General features: G+C 43.3%; 1 protein-coding gene across 4 annotated transcripts in view; it reads right to left on the bottom strand.

Moving 5' to 3' along the window:
- The window catches only part of arhgef4 (Rho guanine nucleotide exchange factor (GEF) 4), a 463081-nt gene that overhangs the window by 327512 nt on the left and 121794 nt on the right, over nt 1-13775 (bottom strand). Inside the window, exon 1 of one of the 4 annotated variants that reach the window (XM_033638698.2) lies at nt 10036-10309. The exons of 1 other annotated variant lie outside the window; for it this stretch is intronic. In XM_033638698.2, the coding sequence (XP_033494589.2) occupies nt 10036-10294 (259 nt within the window). In that variant the 5' untranslated portion in view covers nt 10295-10309. Of the gene's footprint in view, nt 1-10035; nt 10310-13775 lie in introns of those variants that run through there. 2 more of the 4 variants (XM_033638699.2, XM_033638701.2) reach the window with 2 other exon arrangements.

The raw sequence follows: 13775 nt of genomic DNA on the forward strand, positions 1-13775 counted from the left end.
TTTTTCGTCTTAGCTCTTTAGAAACTACCGTTATATTATTTGCCACTACAGACGCTTCATATCCAGGTCTATAACAGGTCTAGACCTTGTCCTTTTATTAAAAAAACTAAATAGCCTTATGTTTTTTATCTTATTTACACAACGGCATGTCATTTCTGTCTCTACATGGTCACGCGTTTACAATTCTCCTCTGCTGTCTGTATCGCACACGGCAGAGTTTTGCCCCAATGCGCACGCACACAGACACAGACACAGACACTTGTGCACACAGACACAGGTGGGCACACTAGAGCAAGAGAAGGTTTGCCGGGGAGACGGGGATCAGACCCCCCACAAATAGAATCTAATTACGTGGATTACACTGATTGGTCAAAAACTCTGAATGCTCATAAGAATAGGCTCTGAATCTGAGAGGACGTCTGAAAAAGTGTCGTGAAACAGAAGTGCAGAAATAGCATAGTAGCTCTAACAAATGTAAGATTAATGTAAAAAAATATATATATACCTAAACAGTCAAACATCCAGGTCCAGCCCTATGTCAAGTATGCTATATAGTGTGCTATATAGTGTATATATGTGTATTTTTTTCTGTGCAGCCACAGTCTCTCTTTCTCTCACATGCTCCTCCAGAAACACAGATGTGGGCACATAAAATATACACACAGAAGCCATTATCTACTCTCAGCACCTTGTAAACCTATAGATCTTTAAATTACCAGTTTAAACGTTCCATCAATAAATGGAGGTGTGTATTAATCCATGAACTAAAGTAATAATCCTCCATTCAACAGTTCTGTCTGTAAACAGGTGAGTTATATAAAAATTCAGCCCCTGTACAGTTGTTTTGAACGGGAAATTATCAATAGAGACAAAAACAGTTTTTTGTTCCAGGCTGTAAACATGTTCATTTCTATTGTTAAATTGGACATTTTAACATGGAGGTCTATGGGGATTGACTGTTTTGGAACTAGCCTCAAGAGGTTGTTTAAAAAACTGCAATTTTGGGCACTTCCATGTTGGTTTTATTTTTCAGCCCCACAGGTTGCCACTTGACAGTTAGCTGTCCTTGTATGTCAATGAGTGCAGTGAGCATGTGATGAGTGCTACAGCACTGGGGCTTGACATTAAATTCCAGGTCAAGCAAAAACAAATATGTGTTCTGAGTTTGTCACATCACAGAAAACTGTGTTTAACCATCTGACCCAATTTGATTGATAAAATAAATTGCACAGTATATAAAATTAGGTTTCAAAATCGTGAGAAAAATGATAAGTATTCTCTACCCTGAGACGCTGGGGGTGTGTCTGCTCAGGACACTGAGCCGCTGTGAAATGAGGTTAGTATGGATGATGGCATCCGGTCGTCAATCTGCTGGAGCCCATACATCCAGCACACAGGTGAGAAATGTTAACTAAGTTTTGGGAAATCATAACAAACATCTTTTTGTGACAACATAAAATTTTTTTGTGACGTCTTTTAAGTGGCGAATTTGTCAAAGCCGGAAAGTGTGATTGTCCACAGCTCCATCATCACGGCCCTGTTGATGCTTCCTCATCCAGTAAACGTGTCCCCTGGATGAAAACTTTGAGCTTGGGGAAAAGGAAACAATCCTAAAACTACTCCCTACTCACCTGACCTGGCTCCAGGTGATTTTTGTGGCTCCAGGTGATTTTTGTGGCTCCAGGTGATTTTTTTCCCCAAGGTCAAGCTTGGGGAAAAAAATCACCTGGAGCCAGGTCAGGTGAGTAGGGAGGTGTTTTAGGATTGTTTGCTTTTCCCCAAGCTCAAAGGTTTCATTCAGGGGACACGTCTGGATGTGGAAGCATCAACAGGGCCGTGATGATGGAGCGGTGGAAATGTATAGGCCCGTTTCCACTGAAGTTCCTGGTACTATTTAAGGGGCAGCAACTACTACAGGAATGTCCTCTCGCTCGGCCCTCTCAACCGCTGTGTCTCCACTGAGAGAGCGGAGTAGGAGGAAGGTTCCTGTAAAGTTACCGGGCTCTGGATGTGACGTAATCGTTGAGCGACCATTTTGACGGTGGCGCCAGGGATGCCATTAGCTGTTAGCCGATAGAGGTCTCTGTAATAACTCACGAAGTGGCCCGGGGAAAATTATTTTTTCCAGCGAATGTCTTAGTTACAACATGATTGAGTTAACTGGAGTAGTTTCATGTCGTATCTGACAACGGGAGGCTTTTAACAGATGACGTCCTGATGTTAGCTTTGCTGCTGCTGTTAGCTATCCCTGTCAGCTGCAGCCACTGATGTTTTCTAGACATCGTGATTTCCCAAAACTGAATAAATACCACACATAGCAGCACAAAACTGCTTTTCTAGCTCAACCATGTTGTAACTAACATATTCTCTGGAAAAAACATTTTTTTCACGGACCGGTTATTGAGTTTGTTTACATGGCGGTGGAAGCTATGAACGAGCGAACTCTCATCTGCTGAGTTTTGAAAATGCCGGCTATTTTGTTGCTTTTTGTTGATGTCACATCCCCCCTTGAGTATATCCAATGAGCACCAAGTAACCCCCAAGCCCCAGCCAGGAGTTTCTTGGGGCCGTTCTGAGTATCTACTCTGAGGCAGGGACTTGTTTAGCCCCTGTAAAAGCTTCGGAACTCTGTCCTTCAGGGTTGGTTCCTGCGGTGGAGACACGCACCAACGGCCCCGGCCCCGTAAAATTACCCCGGAGTTCCTGCGGTGGAAACGGGCCTTAAGTTGTCACAAAAACGACCCCTTAATGTTTGTTATGATTTCCCAAAACTTAGTTTACATTTCTCACCTGTGTGCTGGATGTATGGGCTCCAGCAGATTGACCCGACCAACCGGACGCCATCATAGCAAGCAAAGTGGACACTATGTTGTGTTCACAGTGCTATGTGGAAATCGGACATATGAGCACTTAAAATGTGGCTGTTGAACTGCAAAATCTGGCATAATTTGTCGCTGCAATTGGTGCTCAGTACTGTCTAAAACAGATTTCTAAATGGAAGTTTGTCACTGGCATCAATTTTTACACTGCCAATCACATGAATATGGTGTATATAAGTATTGAGTCCGATTTTTTTTAGCTCCTATGTTCCCTGAAGGCAATGTCACTCATGATTCCACACCCCTCTCAGTTGATGCCATGCCCCCCACGCCACATCAGGGTCAAAAGTCTGAAAAAAAAGATCTGAAACTGAAAAAAAGATTTGAAAGTGAAAAAATAAGATTTGAAACTGTAAAAAATAAGATCTGAATCTGAAAAGATAAAACATGCAACTGAAAAAAATAAGACCTCAAATGTCTAAATATATATGGAAGTAAAAAGTGAAAATAAATTATTTATTCAAAAGAATTACCAAAGTGAATCAAAATTATATTTAACCTGAAAAAAACGTTTCATACACTTATTTTTATTTTGAATACATTGTTGTATTTTTCAAAATTCAAGCTCAACACATGAATTTTCAGTTTCAAATTTTATTTTTTCAAGTACAAAACTTTTGACCCTAATATAGCTCCATAGGTTAGCAGCTAACCCAGTATCACAAAGGTGGTGGCTGGCTGCAGTATAGATCATAAATCCCACCCCCTCCATGTGAGTGAATGGGACATGGGCCAAACTAAAAGCATGTACATGTCAAATACATTTTCCTAAAGAAGGTTTCTGTGATTTACGTTAGTTTGTAATCACCCTGATGCTTTTTCCAGTGTTCATTTTTCTGATAAGTTTGGTTTTAAATAGTTATGTAATGCTTTAAAATGGATATTTGACACCATGATTGACAGCTGTGTGTTCCATTCAGTGTGCTCGCATTCACTGGCACTGCTGGCAATTGGTCTAACGGGTGTTTGGGCAGGAACTCCTCCACCGCGGAGATTGCTACTCCACAGATTCTGGCTTTGAATGACGTCACCAGTGCAAGATGGCAGCAGCCGTATCTGGGATATTTTGGCTTCACTAATGCATAGCTGGGGTCAGTGCATCATCAAGCAATGATTTCAGGCCCACCCAAAAAATGCTGCATCCAAAAAAGATGAAAAATAGTTGAACTCTCTAACTTCACAATTCAGTGCTGCACAGTTGCCAGTTTTTTTAATGTGTATTCAGTAACTATGTATAATGTGTTTAGAAAGAAAAATTTGATTTTACTTTACCCCGACATTTACTCTTTTACTCACCAACTACTGTGGCTAGTGGTTTTCCAAAGGTACTAGACTGTCAGCATTTTCACTAGCCACAATTTTGTTTTTGGGAAATTACACTCTATTTGAGTGAAGCTGACAATGGTGTAATACAACTTGCATAAAGAACTAGATGTACAACCCTTTGAAATGTAAATTATATGATTGTGTGCAAGCCATTGCCGTAATCAACCAGCATTTGGCGGGTGGTGGGTGATTTCCAAGCCAAAGTGCAGTAACTGCAACCTTCGCAACAACACATTGTTACAATGCAGTAACTGGACAGCCAAAGTGCAGATTTGACTTGGGTTTTAGGTCCCTGTTATTACCTGTATTCATAGAAATGACTCACTATTATGGCATGATATTCTTTATATAGTAAAACAGGTGTCAGAAAGTCAGAAACAGGTTATAATTTAATCCATCCATCCATCCATTTTCATCCGCTTATCCGGGGCTGGGTCACGGGGGCAGCAGGTCGAGCAAAGCACCCCAGATATCCCTCTCCCCGGCAACACTTTCCAGCTCCTCCTGGGGATCCCAAGGTGTTCCCAGGCCAGACAAGGTATGTAATCTCTCCAGTGTGTTCTCCTACCAGTGGAACGTGCCCAGGACACTTCAACTGACCCCTTTCGACGCGAAGGAGCACCCTCCGGTCCCCTTTTTTGAAGATGGAGACCACCACCCTGGTCTGCCACTCTGCAGGCACTGTACCCGACCTCCATGCGACACTGAAAAGGCGTGTCAGCCAAGACAGAGTCTTCAGCATCTCAAGGCGAATCTCATCCACACCTGGCGCCTTGCCACACCTCATCCACACCTGGTGCCTTGCCACTGGGGAGCAACTACCTCAGCAACTTCTGCCAGGGATATGGGCGAGAGTTCCCCGAGTCTTCAGGCTCTGCCTCGTTCACAGTGGACATGATGGCCGGGTTCAGGAGGTCCTCAAAGTGCTCCTTCCACTGTCCGATGATGTCCCCAGTTCAAGTCAGCAGTTCTCCCTCTCTGCTGAGCACAGCCTGAGACAAGCCCTGCTTCCCCTTCCTGAGTCGGTTAACGGTCTGCCAGAACTTCCTTGAGGCCAACCGAAAGTCTTTCTCCATAGCCTCCCCTAACTCCTCCCACACCCGGGTTTTTGCTTCAGCAACTGCCACAGCTGCAGCCCTTCTGGCCAACCGGTACCTGTCTGCTGCTTCTGGAGACCCCTGGGCCAGCCAGAGCCGAAAGGCCTCCTTCTTCAGCCTGACGGCCTCCCTCACCGCTGGTGTCCACCAGCGGGTTCTTCAGTTGCCGACAGGCACCGACAACCTTCTGACCAGAGCTCCTAGCAGCCACCTCCACAACAGAGGCTTTGAACATGGCCCACTCAGACTCCATGTCCCTAACCTCCCCCGGGATGCACGAGAAATTCTCCCATAGGTGGGAGTTGAAGAACCCACGGATAGGGTCTTCAGCCAGACGTTCCCAGTTCACCCTCACTACACATTTGGGTTTACCAGGTCTGTCCAGCAGCGTCCCCCGCCATCGCCATCGTTATGGCCAGTCCATGACTCGCACAGAAGTCCAATAGCAAAGCACCACTCAGGTTCAGATCAGGCAGGCCGTTCCTCCCAATCACCCCTCTCCAGGTTTCTCCGTCATTGCCCACGTGAGCACTGAAGTCCCCCAGGAGAACTATGAAGTCCCCAGCCGGCACCCCTTGCAGGACGCCGCCAAGAGACTCCAAGAAGGCCAGGTACTCCGCACTGCCGTTCGGTGCATAAGCACAAACAACAGTCAGAGACCTTCTCTTTGCGACCTGCAGTCGCATCGAGGCGCGAAATAGTCGTCTTGTTGTTGAGAGTAAATCCTCTGCATTACTCGCTGACAGCTCCTGTTGTGCATGGGCTGCAGCATTAAAAACCCTGTCAAAAACTCCAACTTCCGGCTGCTCCGACATGGCGGCAAACCATATGGTTTATATGGCATATGGCAAGCCCTTTTAGCATTTCATAGCTAGGCTGGAGAAATACGGTTGCAGTTGTCGATGATTTGAATGGGTTTGATTCATTGAATAGGAAGCCGCTCCCGCCTCCCGCCTCCCACTTGCTCCTGCATCCCACTTTTACAGATATCTGCAACTAGGGATGTCCCGATCCAGCTTTTTCACTTCCGATCCGATACCGATATTACAGCCTTGAGTTTTGGCCGATACCGATCTGATCCAAGCGCATATTATACATATTCACTTAATTTGTTGTCAGTCATGTTAGAAAAGGTTTGATCAAGCGATATTACTCTAACAAGAACAACTTAATCGGGTTAGTTAGAATGATCCACAACAGTTAGTATGAGAAACTGACCCGTTTATTGTTAACAGGGTTAAATAAACAAACTTTAAACTTGAACATTAACATAAAATAAAACATATAGCTGGTTTGCTTTGGCTGCTTTGGCCCCTTAATAAATAGAAAATAAATCAACACAAGAAATCTTTAAAATGTCTAACATTGAAATTAAAATAGCAGCAAGACTCCACACACTTGTGCTTTGCCCCCCTAATAAATAAAAAAAGATTAACACCACAAGACATTGTTGACATTTAACAAACAATGCAGCCTTTCCTTTTCGGTTATTTCTGTAGTGTCAGTGCCAGCCTGGTGCTGCTGTTTCCTGGGACCAACAGAGGGGACAAACAAACCACACACAATATTGTACAACTGTTTAATAAACAAGCAATAGTCCATCCATGGCTCCAATTTCACTAATTGTGCCCAAAACAATGCCATCAGTGCTCTTAACTTAAACAGTAAGAGTGTAAACCAAATAAAAATATCACTCTCAAAAAACCAGAGCAGAAAACAAATAGTCAGTTAACTAAATTGACCGCTACTCTTCCTACCCTCCGTGTGTGTCTGCCGTCTGCATGCTGGCCTGGTGGATTGATAGTAAGAGCTGGAGCGGATCACTGGAATGGACTGCTTAAATTGCGGAGCGCTGGGCTGGCCGGAAAACATGGATCTCACTCTGTGAAAAACTGGATCGGAGTTCTTGGATTGGCATTTTTCCATGCAGTCCGATCCGGTGCCGATGCACGTTTTTTGCTAATATCGGCGGCCGATACCGATCCAAATATTGAATCGGGACATCCCTATCTGCAACGTCATTTTGCCTAGTCAAAACTCCAATTCAAGATATCTGCAATTACATTTTGACTAGGTAGAATGAGAGTTAAAGGGATAGTTCGACATTTTGGCAAATTCGCCTATTGCCATAATCCCTATAGTCATATGAGTAGGTACATTACCTTAAATTGTCAGTGCCTGCTGTTCTGAGATCGGTGGGGCACAGCTGCCCGCTGCTCAGCGCACAAAATGGTGGGGGAATGGTACGGCCCCCTCTTTCCCTCAAAACTAATCAAATACACCATCAAATGACTCCAAAACGCTCTTGTGGACAACTTGTAGCTTACACATTCACCACGCTATGAAATAATAATGTAATATTACGAGACAGAGTTGTTAGGGAGTAACTGCACTAAACAAACACTGTTTGAAATCACCCCGCCCAGCAAGTACTGTATGTCTGGACTGTAGTTCCGGCTGTACATTTGGCTTCAAAACAACTCTGTCTCTGTCTCAGAGAGGAGAAAGAAGCAAAGGGTTGACAGTATGTCACCCAGTATTTCAAAAAGCAAGGTGGGTTTGTTAGTGGTTCATGTGGTGGAAAGTTATGGAATATTAACTTTGTTCCTGGTCTATAACGACCAGGGACAAAGACCAGGGACAAAGTTAATATTCAGAAGAAGGTGATCATTTTAGTTAGGGATGAGCAAGCAAACAATATTTTTTTTTTTTTTTTTTTTTTGCTGAGCGAAAACTAATAACTTACAAATTATGGTGAAAAGGTAGTTTCTTGCAACCCTAGAATTAAAATAAAAATATTCACAAACAAAAAAACACTTCTGGTTGCTGATAAGTACTGTTTAACTTTTGATTTAACACTAAAAATTAAAACCCTCAGCGCGGACTGCAGCACAAGCAGACAGATGCGCGACACAGAGCAGCATGTGTCACTGACACCAGACTCAGAGCGCAGCGGACTGTTGGAAAATGTCACCATCAGCATATTATTTTACATCAAAAAAATCTATTTTATCATTATTTTGAGTCACATTGTTGAAAGAATTTAGTTGCCTGTGTTCAAGCAGGATAATAGGTCTCCATTCATTGCACGTCAGCCTTTCTATTTCCTTTTCGGAGATGGTGTTGCGTTCAAGGTCCCCCCAAAAAACGGGAGAAAAAAAAGGCCGAATATTCGATTTTTTTTTTTTCACAATCGAATCCCGTGCCATTGAACGAAGCTTCGAAGCTTCGAAGCTTCGAATTTTTTGGGCCAGCCCTATAACGTAGAGAGCCAGGTCCAGGATCCTCTTCAAGTTTGTCAGGGAGGAATGTGGAAGTGGAGGAAGAGATTGTTCTTTTTTCACAAATGTGGGAATGATAGTCAAAAATACCATCAAAATGCATAGTTTTATGTAAAATAGCATCAAAAATTTTCGGTGGCCTCCCGGCCAGCTGTGTATAGGGCCCAGTAAAAATTCTTTTTATGGGGCCCAAAATCCCTGGCGGCGCCCCTGTACCCACCCATATGACTATAGGGATTACGGCAATAGGCAAATTTGCCAAAATGTCGAACTATACCTTTAAAGATATCTCCAATTTGAGATATCTCCTATCAGAATTCTTTTCAAGATATCTACAACTTGATTATAGATATCTGCAATTAAATTATGACTATCCCTAATTAGTTAGTCTGACTAGGTAAAACTCAATTTAAGATATCTGTATTTTTAGATATCAAGGGGGCGTTGAAGATATCTTGCACTGGAATATATGCTGTAGATGTCTCTAACTGGGATTAGGGACAGTCGTAATTCAGATGTAGATATCTGCAACTTAATTATGACTATCTGTAATGAGAAACCCCATACACAAGAATGAGAAAAGTGACGTCATTTGTCCTAGTAAAAATGTAGTTGTGGATATCTGAAATGACAATTGTGTATAGTAGGAATTACGTTGTGGAAATCTGAAATGTTATTTTTGAATAGGAAGAACTAAATTACGAATATATTCAATATATATCCAGCCTAGATATTAAATGTTAAAACGGCTTGCCATACATGATAGCCTATCGCTGGTTTGACTCTGTCTAGGAAACTTTGTTGCATTTCATTCCTCCTCTCACTCTTGTCAGCTATGTGCTGTCATATTTAAATAACCAAGCATATATCTCCAAAAGCACTGAGTTTGAAAAACTTCAAGTGATATCCAGCCCAGGTCCAGAGAGTTGAGGATGGTCAGTCAGATTCTTGATGCTACCTGAAGGCCACCATGAATGCAACATACACAGTATATGCCCCATATGTGTGGCCGATAAGCACACAGATTTTAACTGGTGAAAAGAAGAACATATGAAAGGCAATGCTGCTGGTACTTACTGGCTCCTTCTGCAGAATTAGAAAGCAAAGCAACCGGCCCACCCAAACACATCAACACAGCACCTACCCTGTCAGCTCTGTGTGTGTGTGTCTCTCTCTCTCTCTCTCTCTCTCTCTCTCCCAAACACACACAAACGCGTGCGCACACACACACACACACACACACACACACACACACTGTACATCCAGTCCAACACTGAAAAACACTCTAACCTCAGTCTTCTGGTGTGCACTTGTGGTTACATGCAGTTTAGTAAATCCATCCATGTGTATGAAAGAGGAGACGTTCCAAATAACATTATTGCAACAGTATTGCAGTGTAGTGATTCTGATGGAGATCTGCACAGACCTGCATCATGTGTGGAAGGCACTTACCTGTGGTGGAGTGCAGGCTCTCCAAGCTCCAATAGCGAGACAGGACCCCTCTCAGAGTTCCGCCCAAGCTACCTCCTCCTCCGCCTCCACCAATACATCCACCCACACCAAGACCTCCGTCCACCATGCTGTCCACACCTCCAGCTGTTGGGCTCCCTCCGTCCGAGTCTGACCCAGGCGACAGCCCCGAGCTGCCACTGCTACCACAGCTACCCCCAGGCAGGGGCACGCCCCCCTCCGAGCCCTGCTGGGTCCGCATCCTGATTTGGATGCACAACAACAAGCCGGGGGGTGGTGGGGGTGGGGGGGGGGGGGCTGGTGGAAGTGGGCAGTGACTGGAAGTAAATAGAGATGAAGAGGGCGCGAGATGGCTGAGCAGGTGGTTTATTCCCAGGGCGAGAGCTCAGAGGAGGAGGAAGAAGAGGAGGAGGTGGCCTCCTCGGTGATATCTGCGGCACTATTCGCTGAGGTAAGCTTCAACTGTAAACTTGCTGCTTCCTCCTTCCATTGACTGTACAGCTGCAGAGCTGTGGCAGCGCTCCTCTCCTCCACCTCTCTGTTCTGGAACGCCTCATACAACGGCAGCCTCTCTCTCTTTCTCTCTCAGCTGACATCAGTGGGGGTCCTGCAAGGGGGTTTCCGCAGCATGGAGGGCTAAGTGTTGGTGCAGTATAAATTTAGGTGGAGATGAAAACAGCCTCTCTCAGAGCCGCCCCCCTTCCTTTCTCCACCTAACACACACAAAAACAAACTCACACACCACACACTATGTTGGTTTACAGTGAGTTACACAGCAGATTTTCACATTACATTGCTGGCTACTTTCAACCATATTGGTTCTGTGACTAATATATAAATCACAATGCTGTACTACATGCAGCATCTATACAATACATATGACAAAGAAAATGCTGTGGGTGAACAGATATCTGACACCAACCTTTGGACAGCTGATGCATATGTTGTTATTTAGAATAGGATAAGATAGGATAGAATAGGACAGAATAGACTTTATTTGTACTATACTTATTTGGACTTTACAGTGTCTGCATTGTGAACAGTATAAAAACACATACATTTAGACATACTAAAATACAGCAGTAGGACAACTGTCTCCATTCAATTGCTTTTGAACCGGTTGTGCTTGCTTAGGGGGATTCTGTACCATCTGCCTGAGGGGAAAAGCTGATATTCAGGGTGGAGAACATGGGTTGGATCTGAGATGATTTTATGTGCTTGTTTAATTATGGTTTGTTGAAAAATATCTTGAAGACTGGGATGTTGGCAGACTCCCATTATCTTCATGGCTGTCTTTACTAGTCTGTAAATTTGGGCCTTGACCTGGACTGTCAAATTTCCAAACCATGCGGAAATCCCATAGCGCAGTAGGCTTTCCACCACAGCATGATAGAAAGGAGTTGCACTTCCTGGGTCACACCAAAGATTCTCAGCCTTCTCAGGAAGTGCAGCCTCTGCTGTAATTTGGTACAGCTGACCTCCACATGGGTCCTCCACCCCAGATTATCTATGTGGATGCCCAGGGGCCTGTATCACGAAGCAGGATTTTGTCTTAGCGAGGTAACTTCAGGGTTAACCCTGGGTTTTCGGTCTCACGAAGCCGGTTCAGTTCTTATCGGGGTAGATCACCATGGTAACTTACTCTGAACGGCTATCCTGCTCCGGAGCAGGGTAAGTTCAGGGTTGAATCTGATTCTATAAAAAGCACCACCCACTGGCCAATCAGCTGTTCGGAAAAAAATGACTCCGCTGACAGAAATGCAGCCCAGTCATGACGGGAAGTTTAATTAATTTGATTGATTTTGATTTGAAAGTTTATTTTGAACATTAAAAAAGAAAAGAAAGCAACAACAACAGACAATGAAAAGATTGTTCAAAACGGAGTGGAAAGAAGTCGAACTTTCATCCCACCCCTTCATAAGAAAGAAACTGATCATTTGCAGACACTTATTAGCACCATTAATTAGAGCCAATGTTTTGTTTTGTTGGAGGAAATGCTCCCTGTTAAAGATAATGGGCCTAATTGACAGCTTTGCTGCTGGAAATGTGGAAAGTAGCCTATCATGTCCACACCTCATGGTGTTTGAGGGATTTTCCTTTTTGTTTTTTAAAGAGGGAGACTAGGTATATTTTTGCGCAGCTGTTAATTTCTAACACAGCTCAATATCAGGATGATTTTATTCAGACTATCAATTTGGTGTTGATATGATTTAATTGTGGTGTCAGCTTTAAGCTTTATTGTAGCATATATAACGTTATGACAAAGAAGACCAATTTATCAGACGCAATGATGTTAGACGATAATTGTAATACACGCAATTCATCTGCGCAGCATTGATTTCATGGGATTCAAGGGTGTGATCAGTGTCAGATGTACAGGTACAGGTACTGTAGCTAGGCTACTTGAACTAGTGATGAGTAATTTAACCTACACATCATTTTATTTGCTATCTTGTTTTGTTTTGATTTTTCCCTCTCTCCTCCTCTATTTCTTCTTTCCTTACCCATTTTTTTTTCTTCTCTGTTATGTGATTTCATTGATGTTTTGACAGGGGAATTTCTTTGATAAGCTTTTAGTGGCTTCTAACCTCTCCAGCACTTTTCTTTTTTTAATCTTGTAAATTTTATACTGTCTGTTTTTACCATTATGTGCAAATAAACTAATGCCACGCATGTTTCCTCCTCCTGCAGCTGCCACGGTGTTGGCCTTTTCTCTAATGTTGCTTTCGTCCTCCTCATATTTTAGTAGAATTAATCTCTGATCCTCACGAGAAATACTTTTTTTTCCCCTCACATACGGCGCTCTAAGTCCAAGTGACAAGTGAGTACTGGGGTGCCATTATTTTATGTGACAGTTTGACTTGAGAGATTGTTTTTTTTAAGGGGTGCCAGTCAGGTATCCCTCCTGACATTTAGGATTGTTTTTCTTTGCTTGTTTGTTTCAGTCAAACACACACACCAGGGGCCTGTATCACGAAGCGAGATCAACCTTTCCTGGGTTACCCAGACCTATCCTGGGTTGACTAACCCTAACAATGGCAATCAGGATAATCGGTATCACGACGCTGGATATCAACTCGGCAGCTCAACCCAGGGTTGCTTTATCAAGAGCCGTGAACGCGCACGCAGCGGACCAATCACAATCATGAGAGAAGCGCAGCGTCACTGAGCGTCCTCACAGAGCGCCGTATGTGAGGGGAAAAAAAGTATTTCTCATGTGAGGATCAGAGATTAATTGTACTAAAATATGAGGAGGAGATAAGCAACATTACAGAAAAGGCCAACACCGTGGCAGCTGCAGGAGGAGGAAACATGCGTGGCAACGCATAACGGGATGAATAATGTTTAGTTTTAGTTTAGATTAGTTTATTTGCACATAATGGTAAAAATAAGATTTACAAGATTAAAAAAAAGAAAAGTGCCGGAGAGGTTAGAAGCCACTAAAAGCTTATCAAAGAAATTCCCCTGTCAAAACATCAATGAAATCACATGATAGAGAAGAAAAAGAAACGGGTCAGGAAAGAAGAAATAGAGGAGGAGAGAGGGAAAAATCAAGACAAAACAAGGTAGCAAATAAAATGATGTGTAGGTTAAATTACTCATCACTGGTTCAAGTAGCTACAGTACCTGTACCTGTACATCTGACACTGATCACACCCTTGAATCCCGTGAAATCAATGCTGCGCAGATGAATTGCGTGTATTACAATTATCGTCTAACAT

The sequence above is a fragment of the Epinephelus lanceolatus genome, chromosome 20, assembly GCF_041903045.1.
Source record: "Epinephelus lanceolatus isolate andai-2023 chromosome 20, ASM4190304v1, whole genome shotgun sequence".
Classification (NCBI taxonomy): domain Eukaryota; kingdom Metazoa; phylum Chordata; class Actinopteri; order Perciformes; family Serranidae; genus Epinephelus; species Epinephelus lanceolatus.